The sequence below is a fragment of the Salmo salar genome, chromosome ssa10, assembly GCF_905237065.1.
Source record: "Salmo salar chromosome ssa10, Ssal_v3.1, whole genome shotgun sequence".
Taxonomy (NCBI): Eukaryota; Metazoa; Chordata; class Actinopteri; order Salmoniformes; family Salmonidae; genus Salmo; species Salmo salar.
The window spans coordinates 40019696-40047509 of record NC_059451.1 but is presented as its reverse complement, the minus strand read 5'-3'; the positions used below and the strand labels follow the sequence as shown (position 1 = coordinate 40047509).

At 44.8% G+C, this 27814-nt stretch overlaps 1 protein-coding gene across 7 annotated transcripts in view; it reads right to left on the bottom strand.

The window, feature by feature from the left end:
• The window catches only part of LOC106560366 (exocyst complex component 2), a 95349-nt gene that overhangs the window by 14526 nt on the left and 53009 nt on the right, over positions 1-27814 (bottom strand). For 6 of the 7 annotated variants that reach the window (XM_014123219.2, XM_045687759.1, XM_014123218.2 and 3 more), the window contains 14 exons: positions 25740-25859; positions 23324-23448; positions 23168-23236; positions 22902-23059; positions 13406-13527; positions 12326-12387; positions 12127-12207; positions 10457-10516; positions 9347-9408; positions 9191-9257; positions 8125-8241; positions 7138-7279; positions 1334-1389; positions 1043-1165 (listed from right to left, as the gene is read on the bottom strand). In XM_014123219.2, coding sequence (XP_013978694.2) covers positions 1043-1165; positions 1334-1389; positions 7138-7279; positions 8125-8241; positions 9191-9257; positions 9347-9408; positions 10457-10516; positions 12127-12207; positions 12326-12387; positions 13406-13527; positions 22902-23059; positions 23168-23236; positions 23324-23448; positions 25740-25859 — 1364 coding nt within the window. The other variant, XM_045687760.1, reaches the window with a different exon arrangement.

Here is a 27814-nt window from a genome sequence, read left to right as displayed (position 1 = left end):
GGGAAGGACTGCCCGTTCCATGATCTCGCCATCACGGTTGACAACTCCATTGTGTCCTCCTCCCAGAGTGCTAAGAGCCTTGGCGTGACCCTGGACAACACCCTGTTGTTCTCCGCTAACATCAAGGCGGTGACCCGATCCTGTAGGTTCATGCTCTACAACATTCGCAGAGTACGACCCTGCCTTACACAGGAAGCGGCGCAGGTCCTAATCCAGGCACTTGTCATCTCCCGTCTGGATTACTGCAACTCGCTGTTGGCTGGGCTCCCTGCCTGTGCCATTAAACCCCTACAACTCATCCAGAACGCCACAGCCCATCTGGTGTTCAACCTTCCCAAGTTCTTTCACGTCACCCCGCTCCTCCGCACACTCCACTGGCTTCCAGTTGAAGCTTGCATATGCTACAAGACCATGGTGCTTGCCTACGGAGCTGTGAGGGGAATGGCACCTCCGTACCTTCAGGCTCTGATCAGTCCCTACACCCAAACAAGGGCACTGCATTCATCCACCTTTGGCCTGCTGGCCCCCCTACCTCTGCGGAAGCACAGTTCCCGCTCAGCCCAGTCAAAACTGTTCGCCGCTCTGGCACCCTAATGGTGGAACAAGCTCCCTCACGACGCCAGGACAGCGGAGTCAATCACCACCTTCCAGAGACACCTGAAACCCCACCTCTTTAAGGAATACCTGGGATAGGATAAAGTTATCCTTCTAACCCACCCCCCCCAAAAAAAAATACAAAATAAAAAGATATAGATGTACTATTGTAAAGTGGTTGTTCCACTGGATATCATAAGGTGAATGCATCAATTTGTAAGTCGCTCTGGATAAGAGCGTCTGCTAAATGACGTAAATGTAAAATGTAGTATACCAGTAGCTGGTCTGGTAGAGTTGCTGGGGTTTAGAATCATCAGTAAAAGAGGGTAAATCCCCCCAGTTGGTGGCTCTTCATTTGACTCACGAGAGAGAGAGAGAGAGAGAGAGAGAGAGAGAGAGAGAGAGAGAGAGCGAGAGAGATCTGAAAGTGTGTGTGTGCGTGGTGTACCTGTATGGCTCCGTTCATGCTGAAGGATGACACACACTGCATGAGACGGCTCATCTCCTCCGCCACACCATCAACGATTCTAGTCAGAACCCTGGGAACAAGCTCCTTTGACACTGTGAAGACCTGAGAGAGAGAGAGAGAGAGAGAGAGAGAGAGAGAGAGATAGAGAGAGAGAGAGAGAGAGATCAAACTCTCTCTGTGACTACTGACTGACTGCTCTACTCATTACAGAAGGACCCCAATAATTTTTGTCATGCATCTCTTCATTATACAGAAAGGCCAATGCCTTACCTCAGCATGAACAGTGATGATGTTGACCAAGGCTTCCTTCAGGTAGTTCCTCACACCTTGGAAAAAAGGTAGTTTCATAATAACGTCAAAACCCAAAACCGATCATATGAAACTGATCCCAGACCTAACACATTTATCAGTTCTCTTTTACTATAAGACTAGACTGAAATGCAGTGGGCGAGGAAAGATCGAAAGTAGTTATTTCTATTGGTATTGAGATGAGCCATATAATGTACGTATTCTCCAATCAACCTTGAGAATGGTGGGTGTATAACGTGTAATGGCACCCCTAAGTAGGGGTGTGAACATTTAAATGTATAAACGAAGTTGGGATCCTTGACGTTAAGAAAAATCCCTAACAACAACATTTGAATCCCAGTTTCCGTGTTATAGTCTAACTAAACAATAGGCTATGAAGGCCTGGGGAAAGTAAACAGCATAGTGGGTAAATTCTGGTGCCCTGGCTACCACACTGTGAACAGTGTGAAGTAAACCTGTGCACATGCGCAGATACTGTGTGTGACTGTGCGAAAGCGAAGTGTTACATCTTGCTCATCTCAGCATCCTAGCCTATTCATTGACCATAGGCCCTGCTTTACTGAAGTTGCAGACATTGCAAGCCAAGAAATTGCGAGATACAGCTTTTGATTGCCAATTGATAGGCCTAGTGCACCGTTCTGACTCTGTCTGCCTGGTGGCCGTCCTGCCTATACTTTGTCCATCTCCTCTGTCAATTCAATTAAATTCTGTCCCTTGCTATGAAAGATGCGAGCGTTTGTGTTCTCGGAAGTACAGCAACAAATCAGTCACCTCTGTTCCAAAAATTACTGAATCTTGACACTTAGAATTGGGAGTTGACACTGGAGTCGACATGCAACGAGTCGAGAAATTTTTGAGTCGACTCTCCACCACTACGTCATCATGGTTAACAGTTGGACAAATTTCATAGAAAGCTCCTTTTAACCTCATTCACAGCTGCATTGTGAATTCACATGGAATTCTATAAAGAATTCTTAGCATTTTAACAAATCGCCGTTTAAATGTTAAGAAAACTTTTCCATTTGTCACATCCCCAATGCCATGTTGAGAAGACAATATAATAAATATAAATGAGATGATTGTCTGGTGCTTTAAAGATTAATACTTCCAGGGGGCAAGAGTGTTACCACGAGAAAACAAAAGACCAAAACCAGTGAAAGTTGTCTTTCTGTTTCCGCTGGCAATGCAGGCCTCAGCATACACACACCAATCACCCACATGTTTAGCCAGTGAAAGTATCATATCCTATTCCTTATAGCTGTGGTTAATAAGCCCAAATGTTCCTGTTTCACTATTAGCGGAACACACAAAATCGTAAAAGGCACCACTTTTTCTCCCTGGAACATTGAGGAGCATAGGGGAGTGGCGCACACACAAACTTCCTGTTTTAAGGTACGTAAACCACACACAAGTTTCACCTGTGCACAGCCTCGTACACATGGATGTGCTATGTGTGTGTGTGTATGTGCATACACACACACACAAAACCACAGACCAGAATGATATGTCCATGTCACTTCTAACATCACTTCAATTTAAAGTGTGTGTGTATGATTGTATGAAGAATTCACTGAAGATTCAGGGTTTGACATTTCCTACAAGGAGCTCCCTCACCCACAACAACTGATGACTAGCTTGTAGAGAAAATACAGACAGAGACAGAGAGAATATTTTCGTGGATAAATACACAACAGGCAGATATGAAGGGTAGTCTTGGTAAGGTGCCAATAAAGTAGGGCTGGGACGATACCAGTATTGCGATACTCGGATTTAACTTCTTTAGGAAAACAGTCCTAATGTTGGAAACAAACATTATGTTTTTATCCAGAGTCAGATGTATTTATTTTCCCAGCTATAGCACACAATATTTTACATACAGCAGGTTTTTAAAGGACCAAAAAGTTTGATCTGCTTGGTGATTTCATTTGCCATGGTAAAAATATTGTGATACAACCCTAATGCAGAGTAGACTAAGAGTGGACTGCATGTGAAGTTGTGAACATCAGGCTAAGCACATCCAAGCACTGTTCATCGTAAAACTTCAGGACACACAGAGACATTTAGTTAGTGCTGAGCGATTAGTGCTTTTTGAGGTTGTTTCGGTTGGATTATGAAAAAATAAAATCATGGTTTTCGATTTCCTTAATTATTTATTTTTTCATTAAAAGCACTATGGATTATGTGGGTTGAATGTCATGATGGTAGTGACTGCCCATTTCTGCTAATCACTTACTAACCATCATTTATTCACATTAATTTACTTTTAATAAAATATTTGTTTTATTTGATGACTTTATTATTTAATTCCAAGTCATCTCTATAGAGCTTCTGCCCTATGATGTCTGACAAAATCCCTATTTTACTATTATACTGACGGGCAGACCACAGGGAGGACGTAAGTGAACTGGTATTGTGGTGCCAGGACAACAAACTCTCCCTCAACATCAGCAAAGCAAAGGAGTTGTTGACTTCAGGAAGCAGAGGAGGGAACATGCCCTGATCCACATCAAGGGGACTGCAGTAGAGAGAGTAAGCAGTTAAGTTTCACTGCGTCCACATCACAGAGGATTTGTCATGGACCAACAACACCACCAATCTTGTCAAGTGGGTGCAACAGTGTCTCTACTTCCTAAGGCAGCTGAAGAAAATCGGCAAGTCACCCTGGGTCTTCTCCAAATACTACCTCTGCACCATCGAGAGCGTCCTGACCGGTTGCATCACAGCCTGGTACAGGAATTGCTGTGTACGACCAGAAGTCCATCCAGTGTGTGGTGAAGAAGGTTGAATACATCACTGGGACCGTGCTCCCACCCATCCAGGACATCTACTTGAAACGGTGCATGAGTCCCGCAGCATCATCAAGGACCCCATACACCCCAGCCATGAGCAGTTCACTCCCTTACCGTCGGGCAGGCATCGGAGCATGAGGTCTGATAGAAACAGTCTCTGAGTCTGTTGGTATCTACAAGCCATCAGACTGCTGAACACTTGAACTGGACTGACCACCTGCTCGGATTCCCCGCACCTTAGCACACATGCGCTCACTCGCTAACTCATCCACTCACTCACACACATATACACTACCAGTCAAAAGTTTGGACACACCTGCTCATTCAAGGGTTTTTCAGATTTTTTGAAACTATTTTCTACATTGTAGAATAATAGTGAAAACATCAAAACTATGAAATAATACATATGGAATCAATAACACATAAGTAACAAAAAATGTTAAACAAATCCAAACATATTTTAGATTATTCACACTTGGCATTCTCTTGGCATTCTCTCAACCAGCTTTATGAGGAATGCTTTTCCAACAGTCTTGAAGGAGTTCCCACATATGCTGAGCACTTGTTTGCTGCTTTTCCTTCACTCTGCGATCCAACTCATCCCAAACCATCTCATTAAGGTTGAGGTCAGGTTTGTGGAGGCCAGGTCATCTGATGCAGCACCATCACTCTCCATCTTGGTCAAATAGCCCTTACACAGTCCGGAGGTGTGTTTTGGGTCATTGTCCTGTTGAAAAACAGATGATAGTCCCACTAAGTGCAAACCAGATGGGATGGCGTATCGCTGCAGAATAACTGTGCCTTGAATTCTAAATAAATCACAGACAGTGTCACCAGCAAAGCAGCCCCACACCATCACACCTCCTCCTACATGCTTCACCGTAGGAACCACACATATGGATATCATCCGTTCACCTACTCTGCGTCTCACAAAGACACAGCGGTTGGAACCAAAAATCTCAATTTTGGACTCATCAGACCAAAGGACAGATTTTCACCGGTCTAATGTCCATTGCTCATGTTCCTTGGCCCAAGCAAGTCTCTTATTCTTATTTCATGTCCTTTAGTAGTGGTTTCTTTGCAGCAATTGGATCATGAAGGCCTGATTCACGCAGTCTCTTCTGAAAAGTTGATGTTGAGATGTGTCTGTTACTTGAACTCTGTGAAGCATTTATTTGGGCTGCAATCCGAGGTGCAGTTAACTCTAATGAACTTATCCTCTGCAGCTGAGGTAACACTGGGTCTTCCTTTCCTGTGGTGGTCCTCATGAGAGCCAGTTTCATCATAGTGCTTGAAGGTTTTTGCGACTGCACTTGAAGAAACTTTCAAAGTTCTTGAAATTTTCCAGATTGACTGACCTTCATGTCTTAAAGTAATGATGGACTGTCGTTTCTCTATGCTTATTTGAGCTGTTCTTGCCATAATATGGACTTGGTCTTTTACCAAATAGGGCTATCTTCTGTATACCCCCCCCAATCCCCCTACCTTGTCACAACACAACTGATTGGCTCAAACACATTAAGGAAAGAAATTCCACAAATGAACTTTTAACAAGGCACACCTGTTAATGGAACTACATTCCAGGTGACTACCTCATGAAGCTGGTTCAGAGAATGCCAAGAGTGCACAAAGCTGTCATCAATGCAAAAGGTGGCTACTTTGAAGAATTGTTTAACACTTTTTTGGTTTGTATATGATTACATATGTGTTATTTCATAGTTTTGATGTCTTCACTATTATTTTACAATGTAGAAAATAGTCAAAATAAAGAAAAACCTTTGAATGAGTAGGTGTGTCCAAACGTTTGACTGGTACTGTACATTCATGCTACACACACATCACAACTGCTGCTGCCAGACTCTTATTATGATTGGTAAATACTGCACAATTTAAACACTTGCCCCCCCAATCCCAGCTTTTCCAAAACATGTGTAAACATTGGACTATGAATTGTGCCTTCATGTATTAAACTGATGCTAAAATGTTTATTACATTCTACTGAGCCATTTACTTTATGTTCCTATTCTTATCTTTTATCATTTCTTATTGTTGTTGGCTTGTGGAGAAGGAACCTGCAAGTAAGCATTTCATTGGACTGTGTATACCATGTGTATGTGTATACCATGTGTATACCATAGTCGTACATACGACTAATCAAACTTGAAACTTTAGCATTGGCTCATGAAACTACCACTAACTTCCTTCATACTGGATGCAGAGACACATGGTATTCTGTTGAAGCTAGCGATATTCATAAAATAATTTTGCAGAACCCCTGCAGTGCCTCTATGGAACCTTAGGGGGCTGCAGACCCCAGTTTGAAAACCTCTGCCATAATGTTCCCCAGACATTCCCCAGACAAGCCGTAAGGTTTATTGCTTTTGGAGATAAGCCCTAGAGGATAGATAGGTCAAGGGTTATTATGGGTAAACCCCCCTCTCTCTGTTACATCTGTGGCTTGGTGGAAGAACTCAACATTGCGAATGCAATCTCCACAAACGTCTGGGAAATTGCATTTAAAAGTCTATCGCAGTGTACAGGTGGTTAATCTGTGTTGGTTTGAATACTGGCCTCAGTCCATAATGTCCTGTGATTAAGGTGTGTAAAAAGGTGTGCAGTTGCGCCAATGGACGTAGACAGGGTAGATCAAATCAAATCACATTTGTCACATGCTTGGTAGACAACAGGTGTAGACTAACAGTGAAACACTTACGGGCCCTTCCCAACAATGCAGAGAGAAAATTATAAAAATTCGAGAAATACATTTCTGTGTACCTGCAGGTGTACTGTAAATAAGAATTTGTTCTTAACTGACTTGCCTAGTTAAATAAAGGTTATATAAAATAAATCAAAGTAGACAGCCTATATCTGTGTGTGTGTGTGTGTGTGTGTGTGTGTGTGTGTGTGTGTGTGTGTGTGTATATGTGTGTGTGTGTGTGTGTGTGAGAGTGAGAGAGAGAGAGTGTGTGTTTGTACCTGTAGGTGTACTGCAGTCCCTCCAGTCGAAGTATCCAGCGTAGATGCCTGGTTCTAGGGATCCTACGATGGGATCTGACTTCCTCTCGATGTAGGCATCAAACAGACTCTCATCCAGCTCCTTCACTGCATGGACACTCATCTGGAAACAGAGGTAGAGACAAACCTAATCAACACCTGTACACAGCTACACAGACACTCACCTGGAAACAGAGGTAGAGACAAACCTAATCAACACCTGTACACAGCTACACAGACACTCACCTGGAAACAGAGGTAGAGACAAACCTAATCAACACCTGTACACAGCTACACAGACACTCACCTGGAAACAGAGGTAGAGACAAACCTAATCAACACCTGTACACAGCTACACAGACACTCACCTGGAAACAGAGGTAGAGACAAACCTAATCAACACCTGTACACAGCTACACAGACACTCACCTGGAAACAGAGGTAGAGACAAACCTAATCAACACCTGTACACAGCTACACAGACACTCACCTGGAAACAGAGGTAGAGATATCAATCAAATTTCAATGAAATGTACTTAGAAATCGATTCTTACATCAGCAGCTGTCACAAAGTGCTTTTACAGGAACTTGATTTATGTTCTTATAGTCACAATATAGATCCTGGTTTTGAACCAACTGCTTACAGGCCATGTTTCTAAAAAACACAAGCCGTTAACCTGTTTTTACAGGAACAGCCAACCAATATCTGTCTGTATGAGTGTGTGTGTGAGAGAGAAGGAGACTGACTCAGAGATCTGACCTTTAGCTGTTTAAAGAGAAACAGAGAGTAATCGTTCTGCCCCAAAACATCATTTCTCATCAACTCTTTGGTGACAAATCTTCTTCTTCAAAGAACACCAAAAACTAAACATCTAAGGAGCCAGGTAACTGTTTGCTGTTTCTGACAGTTAACTGTGTGTGTGTCTGTTTGTGTCTGTGTTTGTGTCTGTGTGTGTCCTCTCTACTAACCTGTGTGATCTTGTCAGTCCCGGTGAAGCCGTGTTTCTCAAAGTGTTCAGCCATGTTAAGGAAGGTGTGTTTCTCCAGGTACTGACAGTTACTCAGGATGATCAGCAGACGCTGCTCCTATAGAGAGAAAGAGATGCGCACACACACACACCCGTAGAAAGTTCAGAATGTTGGATTTGTTATGTTGAGTGATGGTTTATGAGCATCTGTCAGTTAATCTCATCATTGACTCCATCCCTGTTTTAATGGAGTTGACTAAAATGCTGTTTTACGCCATACTACACACCGGGTTTTCTTCAATGATACAAGGTCAATTATAACAGTTACCTAACTGACAACCTCACTGACAGGATTAGTGTAACAGGTAGTGTTCACTCCTAAAAGAGGAGGTTCTGGTCTTAATAGACAATCTCAAATAATTTGGTTACTGTGGCAACTCCTTTTATTATAAGAATTCTAGTCTTCTATTATTTTTCAACACTTCCAGTCTCTGTAGACCATGTCAATCTATGGCCTACCAGCCCACCGTCTCTCTGAGGCCTTACTGTATTTCAGTGAGATGTCTGGTACTCCATATGATAATGTCTTAAGGTGGTTCTGTAGGCCTGAACTCTGGCATGTGCCCTGAATATTGTCTGGCTGTCTCACCGACTCAGCCCTGCTAGAGATCAGGGGAAACCCCGTCTGCACCCTGCTCTATTTCCCTTTACCAAAAACTCCCCTTTCTCTTCCTCCCCCTCCTCTACACACCCAGGCCCATTCACTCTCATCTGGACACATACAGGAAATTAGGTTGTGTCGGCTTCCTGTCCACAACTAGGAAACAGCATCATAACAGATTGGTTTGGTTTACCAGTGAAGGAGATACACGTGTGTGTGTGTGTGTGTGTGTGTGTGTGTGTGTGTGTGTGTGTGTGTGTGTGTGTGTAGGGGGGTTAGATTGTAAGAAAAATAACCCTCATTGAGAACGCTCATTGACATTGGCAATCCTGTAGTGTGAGATTGAGGTAGATTGAGTTCAATTGAGGCCTGTAGCCTCAGTCTGAGAAAATTCAGATCTTCTTACCGGTGTTGCACAGAAGTCTTCCTGAAGGCCACTGAATGAGTCTGGAGAGGCAAGGTCCACTGATATACTGAGAATACACACACACATAGTTCAAAAACACACTAACGCAGACACACACAAAATGGCACTGGATGTAAAGTCCCTACCTGTACTCACTGTGAAGTGTCGATGTCTCCATCTGTTTTATTGCTCAGCTGCTCCAGGCAGTTGACAAACACCTGGAAGAGATGTTACAGGTCAGTGTCACAGAGACAGGTCAGTCACTCAGGCAACAGTAACAGTCTACTATATTAAAAAGGAGTGGGGTGAATGGACTGCTCTATAAACCTACAGTAAACTACATATAACAGGGGTGGGCAACAGGCGGCCCGTGGGCCAAAACCACCCTGCAAGCAAATTTTTTGTTCTAAAAAAAATGGTCACGTGATCGTGTCTCAATGTAATCAAGGTATAAAATTATATTTTTTATTTGAAATACAATCTCTTTTTGGGCTTAGTTGTGGTCAATTTCAGTGTTCAAATTATTAGAATTATATTCTGGCCCGCTGACCATCCACTCAGTCAAAAATCAGCACGCGGCTGAATGTAGTTGCCTACCCCTGACCTATAATCTGTAGGGATTCCTATGGTGTAATCCTAGTCATTTATCTACTCTGTACCATACAGTACCTTATTGATCTCCTTAGAGCTTTTTCACCTGCTCTCGAACCTGCTCAGAAAGTACAAGTCTACAATAATTAATACATTTCAACTGAATTTGTGCACTGTAGACCTACAGTAAACTACTAGTAAACTGTAGATATTCCTATGGCGATTCCTTTACTCTATAGTACTATACCTTCATGATCCTCTCACAGAGCTTCCTGGTCCATTCCTGCTACAAAGGTAAAAGGCTACAATAATCTAAGGGCCGGTTTCCCGGACATAGATGAAGCCTAATCCAGTACTAAAAAGCATTCTTAATGGAGATTCTCCATTGAAGGTGTTGACTAGTCTTAATCTGTGTCCTGGAAACCGTTCCTAAATGTTTACTGAATTTGAGCATTGTAGCAATAAACTACCTGTGACCTGTAGGAGTCCCTTCACTAGAGTGAAATATACTGTAAACCTATTCTCTTGTGACAGTACTACCATAAATTCATGCTAACTACAGTACCAGTAAACTGAAGGGATTCCTATGTTGAACTATACCGTAATCTTAATCTCTAATCTGTATTATTGTGGTGAAATATAGTGTAAACCTAGTCTGTAGTGACTGTACAGTACCCTCATGATGTCCACACAGAGCTCTGAGGCTTGATCTTGGGCCTGATCCAACTGGAGGATCTGAAGACAGGAGAGGAGGGTTAGACAGCATACTGCATAAAACCAACTATCACGCAGTAATGTGGTCCAATACACCACCATCCATACTGAACAAAAATAGAAACACAACATGTAAAGTGTTGGTCTCATGTTTCATGAGCTGAATAAATCAAGATCCCAGAAATGTTCCTTGCGCACAAAAAGCTTATTTCTCTCCAATTTTGTGCACAAATTTGTTTACATCCCTGTTATTGAGCATTTCTCCTTTGCCAAGATAATCTATCCACCTGACAGGTGTGGCATATTAAGAAGCTGAATAAACAGCATGATCATTACACAGGTGCACCTTGTGCTGTGGACAATAAAAGGCCACTCTAAAATGTGCAGTTTTGTCACACAACACAAGCCACAGATGTCTCAAGTTTTGAGGGAGCACGCAATTGGCATGTTGACGGCAGGAATGTCAACCAGAGCTGTTGCCAGAGAATTTATTGTTAATTTCTCTACCATAAGCCGCCCCCAACATTGTTTTAAAGAATTTGTCAGTACATCCAACCGGCCTCACAACCGCAGACCACGTGTAACCACGCCAGCCCAGTACCACCACATCTGGCTTCTTCATCTGCGGGATTGTCTGAGACCAGCCACCAGGACAGCTGATGAAATTGTTGGTTTGGACAACCGAATCATTTCTGCACAAACTGTCAGAAACCGTCTCAGGGAAGCTCATCTGCATGTTCGTCGTCCTCACCAGGGTCTTGACCTGACTGCAGTTTGGCGTCATAACCGACTTCAGTGGGAAAATGCTCACCTTCGATTGCCACTGGCATGCTGGAGAAGTGTGCTCTTCACGGATGAATCCGGTTTCAACTGTACCGGGCAGATGGCAGACAGCGTGTATGGTGTCGTGTGGGCGAGCGGTTTGCTGATGTCAATGTTGTGAACAGAGTGCCCCATGGTGGCGGTGGGGTTATAGTATGGGCAGGCATAAGCTATGGACAACGAACACAATTGCATTTTATCGATGGCAATTTGAATGCACAGAGACACCATGATGAGATCCTGAGGCCCAATGTCGTGCCAATCATCCACCGCCATCACCTGTTTAAGCATGATAATGCACGGCCCCATGTCGCAAGGATCTCTACACAATTCCTGGAAGTTGAACATCTCCCAGTTCTTCCATGGCCTGCATTCTCACCAGACATTGAGCATGTTTTGGATGCTCTGGATCGATGTGCACAACAGCGTGTTCCAGTTCCCACATTCCACAGGCCACAATCAACAGCCTGATCAACTCCACGTAAAGAAGACGTGTCGCGCTGCATGAAGCAAAAGGTGGTCACACCAGATACGGACTGGTTCTCTGATCCACGCCCCTACCATATTTATTAAGGTATCTGTGACGACCAAATGCATATCTGTAATCCCAGTCATGTGAAATCCATAGATTAGAGTCTAATGAATGTATTTAAATTGACTGATGTCCTTATATGAACTGTAACTCAGTAAAATCTTTGAAATTGTTGCATGTTGCGTTTATATGATTGTTCAGTGCAATTCACATACATAAATAAGGTAGTTCACATAGATGAATGAGGTTCTGTTATAGTGTATAGTGTGTTCCTTACATTGACCTCCCCAGGTTTGGTCTCCATGGGTTCTTTGAGTGACTGCAGCATCTGCACCATGCACTGCTCAAACTGGGCTGGCTGCACACGACACAACACACAAATCAGATATATAGATTATACCATGACATATTTTTCATCATATCTTACTATATAATAAATCATGATATATCACAAAGTATAGTAAATATAGCTTTACCAAGCTGGTGATTCCTTCATTGTCTACGACCCAGTCCTCTTTCTCTGCAAGCCTTTTGACATCTGACAAAATGCATACACAAACATAAATCACTGTAGGGGCAACAAATGTGTGCTTTCACATTTCACATTATTTTTGATCACTATCAAATTAAATAATGGTACTACATACTCGTGAACAAGTGAAGAGCCATGATCAGTTCACATGACATTTTAAATAGAACTGTTTGGTGGAAGACCGCAAAAGAAAGTGAAATGACCCTCTAAACTAGTGAATGACTACCTTCAAAACCACATGAGCTGTTACTATCAACCTGAGTTTCTATAGATCTAGGGCCACAGTCAGAATGACCAACAGAGTTTAACCACAAAACCCCCTTTCACAAACACTTTCTCTTTCACTAACCTCACCTTACCTAACCCACCTCTGCCCCTTTCTCGATCTCTCTCCTCCTTCTGCCCCTGTCTTCCAGGTCCCATTTCCTCTTCCTTCCTCCCCTCTCCTCCCTCCCATATCTCCTCTCTCACTCTTTGCGGTGTGTTGCAGGGAGACCTGTAGACAGTGATGTCTCAGTTCCCATCCCCTCCCTCCCCTCCTCCCTCACCCTTTGCGGTGTGGTGCAGGGAGACCAGTAGACAGTGATGTCTCAGTTCCCATCCCCTCCCTCCCTCCCCCCCTCCTCCCTCACCCTCTGCGGTGTGGTGCAGGGAGACCAGTAGACAGTGATGTCTCAGTTCCCATCCCCTCCCTCCCCCCCTCCTCCCTCACCCTCTGCGGTGTGGTGCAGGGAGACCAGTAGACAGTGATGTCTCAGTTCCCATCCCATCCCCTCCCTCCCTCCCTCCCCCCCTCCTCCCTCACCCTCTGCGGTGTGGTGCAGGGAGACCTGTAGACAGTGATGTCTCAGTTCCCATCCCCTCCCTCCCCCTCTGCGGTGTGGTGCAGGGAGACCTGTAGACAGTGATGTCTCAGTTCCCATCCCCTCCCTCCCCTCCTCCCTCACCCTCTGCGGTGTGGTGCAGGGAGACCAGTAGACAGTGATGTCTCAGTTCCCATCCCCTCCCTCCCCTCCTCCCTCACCCTCTGCGGTGTGGTGCAGGGTGACCAGTAGACAGTGGTGTCTCAGCTCCAACAGTAGATCCTGGATCACCTGCAGCAGATCATTAGGGATCTCCAGAGCAACCAGAGCTTCAAAAATGATTCTGAGAGACGAGAGAGACGAGAGAGAGGAGAGACGAGAGCGAGAAAGAGAATGTTGTAGTGGAGGAGGGATTGGGGGTCTGCAATATGGGGGATAAAGTCATTGACACACACATGCTCGCACAAACAAACACTAGAGTGAGGTGTCCATACGTGACAGTGTGTATGACACTAGAGTGAGGTGTCCATACGTGACAGTGTGTATGACACTAGAGTGAGGTGTCCATACGTGACAGTGTGTATGACACTAGAGTGAGGTGTCCATACGTGACAGTGTGTATGACACTAGAGTGAGGTGTCCATACGTGACAGTGTGTATGACACTAGAATGAGGTGTCCATACGTGACAGTGTGTATGACACTAGAGTGAGGTGTCCATACGTGACAGTGTTTATGACACTAGAGTGAGGTGTCCATACGTGACAGTGTATATGACACTAGAGTGAGGTGTCCATACGTGACAGCGTGTATCAAAAAAAATAATGTATTTGTCAAATGCGCCGAATACAATACAAGGTGTAGACCTTACAGTGAAATGTTTACTTACAAGCCCTTAACCAACAAAGCAGTTCTAAGAAAAATGTGTTAAGTAAAAAAAATAGATAAGTAAAAAATAAGAAATGAAAGCAACAAATAATTAAAGAGCAGCAGTAAAATAACAATAGCGAGGCTATATACAGGGGCTACCGTTACAGAGTCACTGTGCGGTGGCACCTATTAGTCGAGGTAACATGTACAGTTAAAGTCGGAAGTTTACATACACCTTAGCCAAATACATTTAAACTCAGTTTCACAATTCCTGACATTTAATCCTAGTAACAATTCAGTTAGGATCATCACTTTATTTTAAGAATGTGAAATGTCAAAATAATAGTAGAGAGAATGATTTATTTCAGCTTTTATTTCTTTCATCACATTCCCAGTTGGTCAGATATACACTCAATTAGTATTTGGTAGCATTGCCTTTAAATTGTTTAACTTGGGTCAAATGTTTCGGGTAGCCTTCCACAAGCTTCGCACAATAAGTTGGGTGAATTTTGGCCCATTCCTCCTGACAGAGATCCAACCCGGATGTCCTAGCATTGTCTGAATCCTGGCTTAGGAAGACCACCAAAAACTCTGAAATCGCCATCCCTAACTACAACATTTTCAAACAAGATAGAACGGCCAAAGGGGGCGGTGTTGCAATCTACTGCAGAGATAGCCTGCAGAGTTCTGTCCTACTATCCAGGTCTGTACCCAAACAATTTGAACTTTTAAAAATCCACCTCTCTAAAAACAAGTCTCTCACCGTTGCCACCTGCTATAGGTGCCCCCAGCAGTGCTCTGGACACCATATGTGAACTGACTGCCCCCCATCTATCTTCAGAGCTTGTGCTGCTAGGTGACCTAAACTGGGACATGCTTAACACCCCAGCCACCCTACAATCTAAGCTTGATGCCCTCAATCTCACACAAATTATCAATGAACCTACCTGGTACCACCCCAAAGCCGTAAACACGGGCACCCTCATAGATATCATCCTAACCAACTTGCCCTCTAAATACAACTGTGCTGTTTTCAACCAAGATCTCAGCGATCACTGCCTCATTGCCTGCATCCGTAATGGGTCAGCGGGTCAAACGACCTCCACTCATCACTGTCAAACGCTCCCTGAAACACTTCAGCGAGCAGGCCTTTCTAATCGACCTGGCCTGGGTATCCTGGAAGGATATTGACCTCATCCCTTCAGTAGAGGATGCCTGGATATTTTTTTTAAATGCCTTCCTCACCATCTTAAATAAGCATGCCCCATTCAAGAAATGTAGAACCAGGAACAGATATAGCCCTTGGTTCTCTCCAGACCTGACTGCCCTTAACCAACACAAAAACATACTGTGGCGTTCTGCATTAGCATCGAACAGCCCCCGTCATAAGCAACTTTTCAGGAAAGTTAGAAACCAATATACACAGGCAGTTAGAAAAGCAAAGGCTAAAAAAGGCTAAGCAGAAATGTACTTCCTGCAACACAAACTCAAAAAAGTTCTGGGACACTGTAAAGTCCTTGGAGAATAAGAGCACCTCCTCCCAGCTGCCCACTGCACTGAGGATATACAACTCTGTCACCACCAATAAATCCACTATAATTGAGAATTTCAATAAGCATTTTTCTACGGCTGGCCATGCTTTCCACCTGGCTACCCCTACCCCAGTCAACAGCACTGCACCCCCCCACAGCAACTCGCCCAAGCCTTCCCCATTTCTCCTTCTCCCAAATCCAGTCAGCTGATGTTCTGAAAGAGCTGCAAAATCTGGACCCCCTACAAATCAGCCGAGCTAGATAATCTGGACCCTTTCTTTCTAAAATTATCTGCCGAGATTATTGCAACCCCTATTACGAGCCTGTTCAACCTCTCTTTCGTGTCGTCTGAGATTCCCAAAGATTGGAAATCAGCTGCGGTCATCCCCCTCTTCAAAGGGGGGGGACACTCTTGACCCAAACTGCTACAGACCTATATCTATCCTACCCTGCCTTTCTAAAGTCTTCGAAAGCCAAGTCAACAAACAGATTACCGACCATTTCGAATCCCACCTCACCTTCTCCGCTTTGCAATCTGGTTTCAGAGCTGGTCATGGGTGCAACTCAGCCACGCTCAAGGTCCTAAACGATATCTTAACCGCCATCGATAAGAAACAATACTGTGCAGCCATATTCATTGACCTGGCCAAGGCTTTTGACTCTGTCAATCACCACATCCTCATCAGCAGACTCAACAGCCTCGGTTTCTCTAAGGATTGCCTTGTCTGGTACACCAACCACTTATCTGATAGAGTTCAGTGTGTCAAATCGGAGGGCCTGTTTTCCGGGCCTCTGGCAGTCTCTATGGGGGTGTCACAGGGTTCAGTTCTTGGGCCGACTCTTTTCTCTGTATACATCAATGATGTCGCTCTTGCTGCTGGTGAGTCTCTGATCCACCTCTACGCAGACGACACCATTCTGTATACTTCTGGCCCTTCTTTGGACACTGTGTTAACTACCCTTCAGACGAGCTTCAATGGCATACAACTCTCCTTCCGTTGCCTCCAAATGCTCTTAAATAGAAGTAAAACTAAATGCATGCTCTTCAACCGATCGCTGCCTGCACCTGCCCGCCCATCCAGCATCACTACTCTGGACGGTTCTGACTTAGAATATGTGGACAACTACAAATACCTAGGTGTCTGGTTAGACTGTAAACTCTCCTTCCAGACTCACATCAAACATCTCCAATCCAAAGTTAAATCTAGAATTGGCTTCCTATTTCACAACAAAGCATCTTTCACTCATGCAACCAAACATACCCTCGTAAAACTGACCATCCTACAGATCCTCGACTTCGGCGACGTCATTTACAAAATAGCCTCCAATACACTACTCAATAAATTGGATGCAGGCTATCACAGTGCCATCCGTTTTGTCACCAAAGCCCCATATATACTACCCACCACTGTGACCTGTATGCTCTCGTTGGCTGGCCCTCGCTTCATACTCGTCGCCAAACCCACTGGGTCCAGGTCATCTACAAGACCCTGCTAGGTAAAGTTCCCCCTTATCTCAGCTCGCTGGTCACCATAGCAGCACCCACCTGTAGCACGCGCTCCAGCAGGTATATCTCTCTGATCACCCCCAAAGCCAATTCCTCCTTCGGCCGCCTCTCCTTCCAGTTCTCTGCTGCTAATGACTGGAATGAACTACAAAAACCTCTAAAACTGGAAACACTTATCTCCCTCACTAGCCTAATTGTAAATGAGAACTTGTTCTCAAATTGCCTACCTGGTTAAAAAAAGGTGAAATAAAAAAATAAATAAAAGAGCTGGTGTAACTGAGTCAGGTTTGTTTGGCTCCTTGCTTGCACACGCTTTTTCAGTTCTGCCCACACATTTTCTATTGGATTGAGGTCAGGGCTTTGGGATGGCCACTCCAATACTTTGACTTTGTTGTCCTTAAGCCATTTTGCCACAACTTTGGAAGTATGCTTGAGGTCATTGTCCATTTGGAAGACCCATTTGCAAGCAAGCTTTAACTTCCTGACTGATGTCTTGAGACGTTGCTTCAATATAGCCACACAATTTTTCTTCCTCATGATGTCATCTACTTTGTGAAAGCAGAAAAGCACCCCCACAACATGATGCTGCCACCCCCGTGCTTCACGGTTGGGATGGTGTTCTTCAGCTTGCAAGCCTCCCCCTTTTTCCTCCAAACATAACGATGGTCATTATGGCCAAACAGTTCTATTTTTGTTTCATCAGACCAAAGGACATTTCTCCAAAAGGTACGATCTTTGTCCCCATGTGCAGTTGCAAAACGTAGTCTGGCTTTTTTATGGCGGTTATGGAGCAGTGGCTTCTTCCTTGCTGAGCGGCCTTTCAGGTTATGTCGATATAGGACTTGTTTTACTGTGGATATAGATACTTTTGTACCTGTTTCCTCCAGCATCTTCACAAGGTCCTTTGCTGTTGTTCTGGGATTGATTTGTGCTTTTCGCACCAAAGTACGTTAATCTCTAGGAGACAGAACGTGTCTCCTTCCTGAGCGGTATGATGGCTGAGTGGTCCCATGGTGTTTATACTTGCACTCTATTTTTTGTACAGATGAACGTGGTACCTTCAAGCGTTTGAAAATTGCTCCCAAGGATGAACCAGACTTGTGGAGGTCTACAATTTTTATTCTGAGGTCTTGGCTGATTTCTTTTGATTTTCCCATGATGTCAAGCAAAGAGGCACTGAGTTTGATGGTAGGCCTTGAAATACATCCATAGGTACACCTCCAATTGACTCAAATGATGTCAATTAGCCTATCAGAAGCTTCTAAAGCCATGACATCATTTTCTGGAATTTTCCAAGCTGTTTAAAGGCACAGTCAACTTAGTGTATGTAACCTTCTGAACTACTGGAATTGTGATGCAGTGAATTATAAGTGAAATAATCTGTTTGTAAACAATTGTTGGAAATATTACTTGTGTCATGCACAAAGTAGATGTCCTAACCGACTTGCCAAAACTATAGTTTGTTAACAAGAAATTTGTGGAGTGGTTGAAAAACAAGTTTTAATGACTACAATGAACTGTATGTAAACTTCCGACTTCAACTGCACATATAGGTTCACATATATAATTCGTAAGAATCCAAACAACTTCACAGATCTTCATTGTAAAAGGGTTTAAACACTGTTTCCCATGCTTGTTCAATGAACCATAAACAATTAATGAACATGCACCTGTGGAACAGTCGTTAAGACACTAACAGCTTACAGACGGTAGGCAATTAAGGCCACAGTTATGAAAACTTAGGACACTAAAGAGGCCTTTCTACTGACTGAAAAATACCAAAGAAAGATGCCCAGGGACCCTGCTCATCTGCGTGAATGTGCCTTAGGCATGCTGCAAGGAGGCATGAGGACTGCAGATGTGGCAAGGGCAATAAATTGCAATGTCTGTACCGTGAGATGCCTAAGACAGCGCTACAGGGAGACAGGATGGACAGCTGACCATCCTCGCAGTGGCAGACCACGTGCAACAACACCTGCACAGGATCGGTACATCCAAACATCACACCTGGGGACAGGTACAGGACGGCAACAACAACGGCCCGAGTTACACCAGGAATGCACAATCCGTCCATCAGTGTTCAGACTGTCCGCAATAGGCTGAGAGAGGTTGGACTGAGGGCTTGTAGACCTGTTGAAAGGCAGGTCCTCACCAGACATCACCAGCAACAACCTCGCCTATGGGCACAAGCCCACCGTCGCTGGACCAGACAAGACTGGCAAAAAGTGCTCTTCACTGATGAGTCGCGGTTTTCTCTCACCAGGGGTGATGGTCGGATTCGCGTTTATCGTCGAAGGAATGAGCGTTACACCGAGGCCTGTACTCTGGAGCGGGATCGATTTGGAGGTGGAGGGTCCGTCATGGTCTGGGGCGGTGTGTCACAGCATCATTGGACTGAGCTTGTTGTCATTGCAGGCAATCTCAACATTGTGCATTACAGGGAAGACATCCTCATCCCTCATGTGGTACCCTACCTGCAGGCTCATCCTGACATGACCCTCCAGCATGACAATGCCACCAGCCATACTGCTCGTTCTGTGCGTGATTTCCTGCAAGACAGGAATGTCAGTGTTCTGCCATGGCCAGCAAAGAGCCCGGATCTGAATCCCATGAGCATGTCTGGGACCTGTTGGATCGGAGGGTGAGGGCTAGGGCCATTCCCCCCAGAAATGTCCGGGAACTTGCAGGTGCCTTGCTGGAAGAGTGGGGTAACATCTCACAGCAAGAACTGGCAAATCTGGTGCAGTCCATGAGGAGATGCACTGTAGTACTTAATGCAGCTGGTGGCCACACCAGATACTGACTGTTACTTTTGATTTTGATCCCCCCTTTGTTCAGGGACAAATTATTCAATTTCTGTTAGTCACATGTCTGTGGAACTTGTTTAGTTTATGTCTCAGTTGTTGAATCTTATGTTCATACAAATATTTACACATGTTAAGTTTGCTGAAAATAAACACAGTTGACAGTGAGAGGACGTTTCTTTTTTTGCTGAGTTTAGTCTGGATAGCCATTTGACCATTTTTAGGGCCTTCCTCTGACACTGCCTGGTATAGAGGTCCTGGATGGCAGGAAGCTTCCAGTAATGTACTGGGCCGTACGCACTACCATCTGTACGGTCTTGCGGTCAGAGGCCGAGCAGTTGCCATACCAGGCAGTGATGCAACCAGTCAGGATGCTCTTGATGGTGCAGCTGTAGCACTTTTTGAGGAACTGAGGACCCATGTCAAATCTTTTGTCTCCTAAGGGGGGATAGGTTTTGTCGTGCCCTCTTCACGACTGTCTTGGTGTGCATGGACAATGATATGGACGATATGATATGGTGGTGATGTGGACACCAAGGAACTTGAAACTCTCAACCTGCTCCACGACAGCCCCGTCGATGAGAATGGGGGCATGCTCGGTCCTCCTCTTCCTGTAGTCCACAATCATCTCCTTTGTCTTGATCACGCTGAGGGAAAGGTTGGCCTCCTGGCACCACACGGCCAGGTCTCTGACCTCCTCCCTATAGGCTGTCTCATCGTTGTCAGTGATCAGGCCTACCACTCATGTCATCAGCAAAATGAATGATTGTATTGGAGTCATGCCTGGCCATGCAGTCATGAGTGAACAGGGAGTACAGAAGGGGACTCAGCAAGCACCCCTGGGGGCCCCCGTGGTGAGGATCAGCGTGGCGGATGTGTTGTTATCGACCATTACCACCTGGGGCGGCCCATCAGGAAGTCCAGGATCCAGTTGCAGAGGGAGGTGTTTAGTCCCAGGGTCCTTAGCTTAGTGATAAGCTTTGAGGGCACTATGGTGTTGAACGCTGAGCTGTAGTCAATGAATAGCATTCTCACATAGGTGTTCCTTTTGTCCAGGTGGGAAAGGGCAGTGTGGAGTGCAATAGAGATTGCATCATCTGTGGCTCTGTTGGGGCGGTATGCAAATTGGAGTGGGTCTAGGGTTTCTGGGATAATGGTGTTGATGTGAGCCATGACCAGCATTCCAAAGCACTTCATGGCTACAGACGTGAGTGCTACGGGTCGGTAGTCATTTAGGCAGGTTACCTTGGTGTTCTTGGGCACAGGGACTATGGTGGTCTACTTGAAACATGTTGATATTACAGACTCAGACATGGAGAGGTTGAAAATGTCAGGAAAGACACTTGCCAGTTGGTCAGCGCATGCTCGGAGTACATATCCTTGTAATCCGTCTGGCCCTGCGGCCTTGTGAATGTTGACCTGTTTAAAGGCCTTACATCGGCTACGGAGAGAGTGATCACAAAGTCGTCCGGAACAGCTGATGCTCTCATGCATGTTTCAGTGTTACTTGCCTCAAAGCAAGCATAAGTAATTTAGCTCGTCTGGTTGGCTTGTGTCACTGGGCAGCTCGCGGCTGTGCTTCCCTATGTAGTCTCTAATAGTTTGCAAGCCCTACCACATCCGACGAGCATCAGAGCCGGTATAGTACGATTCGATCTTAGTCCTGTATTGATGCTTTGCCTGTTTGATGGTTCGTCGGAGGGCATTGCGGGATTTGTTATAAGCTTCCAGCTTAGAGTGTCACTCCTTGAAAGCGGCAGCTCTACACGTAACCTCAGTGCAGATGTTGCCTGTAATCCTTGGCTTCTGGTTGGAAATTGTACGCAGACACTTTGGGAACGACGTCATCGATTCACTTATTGATGAAGCCAGTGACTGATGTGGTGTACTCCTCAATGCCATCGGAAGAATCCCGGAACATATTCCAGTCTGTGCTAGCAAAACAAAACTGTAGCTTAGCATCTGCTTCATCTGACCACTTTTTTTATTGACCAAGTCACTGGTGCTTCCTGCTTTAGTTTTTGCTTGTTAGCAGGAATCAGGAGGATAGAATTATGGTCAGATTTGTCAAATGGAGGGCGAGGGAGAGCTTTGGATATGCGTCTCTGTGTGTGGAGTAAAGGTGGTCTAGTTATTTTTCCTCTGCTTGCACATGTGACATGCTGGTAGAAATGAGGTAAAATGGATTTATGTTTCCCTGCATTAAAGTCCCCGGCCACTAGGAGCGCCGCCTCTGGATGAGTGTTTTCCTGTTTGCTTATGGGCGTATACAACACATTGAGTGCGGTCTTCGTGCCAGAATCAGTTTGTGGTGGTAAATAGACAGCTACGAAGAATATAGATGAAAACTCTCTTGGTAAATAGTGTGGTCTACAGTTTATCATGAGATACTCTACCTCAGGCGAGCAAAACCTTGAGACTTCCTTAGAAATCGTGAAAAAGCTGTTGTTTACAAATATACATAGAACGTCACCCCTTGTCTTACCAGAGGCTACTGTTCTGTCCTGCCGATACAGTGTGTCCCGCCAGCTGTATGTTATTCATGTCGGCATTCAGCCATGACTCGATGAAACATAAGATATTGCAGTTTTTAATGTCCCGTTGGTCGGATATACGTGCTTGTAGTTTGTCTATTTTATTATCCAATGATTGTACGTTGGCTGATAGGACCAATGGTAAATGCAAATTACCCACTCGCTGCCGGACCCTTACAAGGCACCCCGACCTTCGTCTTTGATATCCCTGTCTCTTTCTCCAGCGAATGACGGGGATGAGGGACTTGTCGGGTGTCTGGAGTTAATCCCTCTCGTCCGACTAGTTAAAGAACAAATCATCTTTCAATACGAGGTGAGTAATCGCTGTCCTGTGGCTGTCCGGTGGCAGAAACAATATGTTCAAATCATGCGAAAAAACACAGACAATAGCACAATTGGTTAGGAGACCAATAAAACTGCAGCCATTCTCTCTGGCGCCATCATCAATACACTAGAGCGAGGTGTCCATACCTGACAGTGTGTATGACGTGTGTGAGCCAGGGTCCAGTGAGTTCAGTCTTACTCTCCCAGCCCCCATACAGCCTCAGCTCCAGCTCTGTCAGAGTAGAGGGGAGGAGAGCACCTCTCACCAGCTTCACCAGGCGATGGGTCACCTCCTCAATCATTTTCTACAGAGATATCAAATATATAACACAAACCATTTCAGGAAGTAAAACTACACACAGAAAGAGTCTTCTGAATTTTACCAAAAGTATATCTAACTCAACAAAACGTACCTTAAAGTCGTTCTGTCTCTGTCTGGCATTCTTCTTCGATTTCTCCACCTGGCCAGATTTTTCACCAGTCTGTTTAAACAACAGACACAGTGCTTGAGGACTGATATAGGTGTGTACAGAGAGTACGTGTGTGTGTGTGTGTGTGTGTGTGTGTACCTCGCTGAAGAGGCTGCCGTTGACGTAAGAGATCCAGAGCTTCCAGAAGTTGGGCAGCTGGCCAATCACCACGTCCGACAGCTTCTCCACAAACTGCACCTGCTGGGGCATCTCATAACGCCTGGCTACAACACACACAGGAGACAGACAGGTTACAGACCACAGACAGACAGGTTACAGACCACAGGTAGACAGGTTACAGGCAGACAAGTTACAGACCACAAGCAGACAGGTTACAGAGAGACAAGAGAATGTAGTGGAGTTATATAGTGCTGTACATAAAGACACAGTATAGTTCACGATGAAGCATTACAAATCTACATTGTCCACAACACAGGTTGAGAATCGCTGGTAGTGTGTGTATAGACGGCATCCCTAGCCACGTCCTCAGAGTATGCACAGACCAGCTGGCTGGGGTGTTTACGGACATATTCAATCTTTCCCTATCCAGTCTGCTGTCCCCACTTGCTTCAAGATGTCCACCATTGTTCCTGTACCCAAGAAAGCAAAGGTAACTGAACTAAATTACTATCGCCCCGTAGCATTCACTTATGTCATCATGAAGTGCTTTGAGGGGCTAGTTAAGGATCATATCACCTCTACCTTACCGGACACCCTAGACCCACTTCAATTTGCTTACCGCTCCAATAGATCCACAGACGATGCAATCGCCATCGCACTGCACACTGCCCTACGGCCCAGCAGTGGGACGGGACCGCAGTGTAGCAGGTGGAAAGCTTCAAGTTCCTTGGTGTACACATCACTGACAATCTGAAATGGTCCACCCACACAGACAGTGTGGTGAAGAAGGCGCAACAGGGCCTCTTCAACATCAGGAGGCTGAAGAAATTTGGCTTGGCACCTAAAACCCTCACAAACCTTTACAGATGTACAATTGAGAGCATCCCCTCGGGCTGTTTCACCACCTGGTACGGCAACTGCACCGCCCGCAACCACTGGGCTCTCCAGACGGTGGCCCAACGTACCACCGGGGGTAAACTACCTGCCCTCCATGACACCTACAGCACCCGATGTCACAGGAAGGCCAAAAAGATCAACAAGGACAACAACCACCCGAGCCACAGTCTGTTCACCCCACTATCATCCAGAAGGCGAGGTCAGTACAGGTGCATCAAAGCTGGGACCGAGAGACTGAAAAACAGCTTCTATCTCAAGGCCATCAGACTGTGAAATTGCCATCACTAGGCGGCTTCCACACGGTTACGTAACCCTGCACCTTAGAGGCTGCTTCCCCACTTACATAGACTTGAAATCACTGACCACTTAATAATGGAACACTAGTCACTTTAATAATGTTTGCATATTTTGCCTTTACTCATCTCATATGTATATACTGTATTATATTCTACTGTGTTTTAGTCTATGCCAATCTGACATTGTTCATCCTAATATTTAAATATTCCTTAATTCCATTCTTTTACTTTTAGATGTGTGTATTGTTGTGAATTGTTATATACTACTGCACTGTTGGAGCTAGAAACACAAGCATTTCGCTACAGCCGCAATAACATCTGTTAAATATGTGTATGTTACAAATTTCATTTAACTTGATATATTGTTATACTGTACTGTAATCAAATCAAACTTTATTTGACACATGTGCAGAATACAACATGTGTAGACCTTACCGTGAAATGGTTACTTACAAGCCCTTAACCAACAGTGCAGTTCAAGAAGAGTTAAGAAGATATTTACCAAATAATCTAAAGTAAAAAAAAATGTAAGTAACAAAATAAAATAACAATAACGAGGCTATATACACATGGTACCGGTACCGAGTCAATGTGCGGGGGTACAGGTTAGTCGAGGTAATTTGTACATATAGGTAGGGGTGAAGTGACTATGCATAGATAATAAACAGCGAGTAGCAGCAGTGTAAAAAACAAATGGGGGGGGGGATCAATGTAAATAGTCCGATGGCCATTTGATTAATTGTTCAGCAGTCTTATGGCTTGGGGGTAGAAGCTGTTAAGGAGCCTATTGGTCCTAGACAAATTGAGCTCCCGAGTGGCGCAGCGTTCTAAGGCACTGCATCTCAGTGCTTGAGGCATCACTACAGACACCCTGGTTCGAATTCAGGCTGTATCAGGCCCATAGGACTCCAAATCCCAGCGTCGTCCAGGGTTTGGCCGGTGTAGGCCGTCATTGTAAATAAGAATTTGTTCTTAACTGACTTGCCTAGTTAAATAAAGGTTAAATAAAAATGTTGACCCCCTTTGTTCAGGGACACATTATTCAATTTCTGTTAGGTCACATGTCTGTGGAACTTGTTCAGTTAATGTCTCAGTTGTTGAATCTTGTTTTGTTCATACAAATATTTACACGTTAAGTTTGCTGAAAATAAACGCAGTTGACAGTGAGAGGACGTTTATATAGTGTAGCTAGTGTTACTCACTGCTGGGGCGGGGGGTACGCAGACTGCACCCCCTCTTCAGAGAAGCTGTGTCCCTGATCCTACTGAGGGCCGATGGGCGAGGGTCCCCCTCTAGATCCAGGGCTATGGCCCCCAACCCCACTGAGATGGAGAGATAGAGAGGTAGAGAGAGAGAGCAAGACAGAGAGCGAGAGAGATGAACCCACAGGATCAAATACTTGAGAGATTAAATCAAACGTTTTCATAATAACTCCACATTCCTCAATAATCTCAGCAGGCTTTCACACCAAACAATCCCCTCCTCCTTTCTTTATTTGTCTTCTGATCCATCTCTCCCCTTGCCGGCGATGGAGAGAATGCCCCGTTGTTTCAGAGTGATGAGCGAGAGAGGAGGAGGAGAAGGGAGCAAAGGGGAGCTGAGGAGAGGGCAGTGGGTTTGTACAACGCAGAGGTGAATTCGGTTTAGCTGGGCAGAGTGACGTCTGGGTCAGATTACGCTGACCTGATCAGGCCGCTCACTGCGCTCCAGTCTCCACTAGATGGGGATAGAGAGCTACAGTGCTGCTCTCCACAAGATGTGAAATCACTAGTTACCACAGCCACAAAGTCCCGCCAACTCAATCAATCAGATGAGGGAGTGTATGCTGGCTCAGAAAGCCCGCCTACCTGACCAATCAGATGAGGGAGAGTGATGTTGCGTATTCTGGAAAACGCCTCATTTTCGAAATGGCACATCTCAGAGTCGAGTTCAAGTTTGAGGACCAAATAGAAAAATACACTATATGACCATTAGTATGTGGACACCTGTTCATCGAACATCTCATTCCAAAATCCTGGCCACTAATATGGAGTTGGTCCCCCTTTGCTGCTATAACAGCATCCACTCTTCTGGGAAGGCTTTCCACTAGAAGTTGGAACATTGTTGCTGGGACTTGCTTCCATTAACACTTTTCAGGTTACTATATGATTCCATACGTGTTATTTCATAGTTTTGATATCTTCACTATTATTGTACAATGTAGAAAATAGTAAAATAAAGAAAAACCCTTGAATGAGTATTTGTGTCCAAACTTATGACTGGTACTATCTATCTATCTATCTATCTATCTATCTATCTATATATAGAACACTTAAACAACACAATGTAACTCCAAGTCAATCACACTTCTGTGAAATCAAACTGTCCACTTAGGAAGCAACACTGATTGACAAATTTCACATGCTGTTGTGCAAATGGAATAGACAACAGGTGGAAATTATAGGCAATTAGCAAGACACCCCCAATAAAAGAGTGGTTCTGCAGGTGGTAACCACAGACCACTTCTCAGTTCCTATGCTTCCTGGCTGATGTTTTGGTCACTTTTGAATGCTGGCGGTGCTTTCACTCTAGTGGTAGCATGAGACGGAGTCTACAACCCACACAAGTGGCTCAGGTAGTGCAGCTCATCCAGGATGGCACATCAATCATTGCCTTGAAGGCCAGCATCCCGGAGTCGCCTCTTCACTGTTGACGTTGAGACTGGTGTTTTGCGGATGCTATTTAATGAAGCTGCCAGTTGAGGACCTGTGAGGCATCTGTTTCTCAAACTAGACACTAATGTACTTGTCCTCTTGCTCAGTTGTGCACCGGGGCCTCCCACTCCTCTTTCTATACAGTTTGCGCTGTTCTGTGAAGGGAGTAGACAAAATGAAAGTCAGGGTAAAGTACTGATAGAACAACACCACTTAGAACGCCTACAGATCCTTACTGTAAATGCAGTAAGAAAAAGAGCTGACTTATTTGCAAAACATATGACACACTCGCTCTGTTGTGGTCAGTGAGCTTGGTGAATCCCCCAGATTGAAGGGCTGCAGGCTGACTGTGCACAAGCACTAACCAAACCCTTCCATCTACAAATGTTAGTAAACTACAAGGTGAGTCAGATAAACCAGGAAAGAGACCATAAGCACCCTCTAGAGAAGCACACAATCTTTCATACACACACATACAGGGCCTTCAGAAAGTATTCACCTTTTACTTTTGCACATTTTGTTGTGTTACAGCCCGAATTTAAAATGGATTACATTTAGATTTTGTGTCACTGATCTACACACAA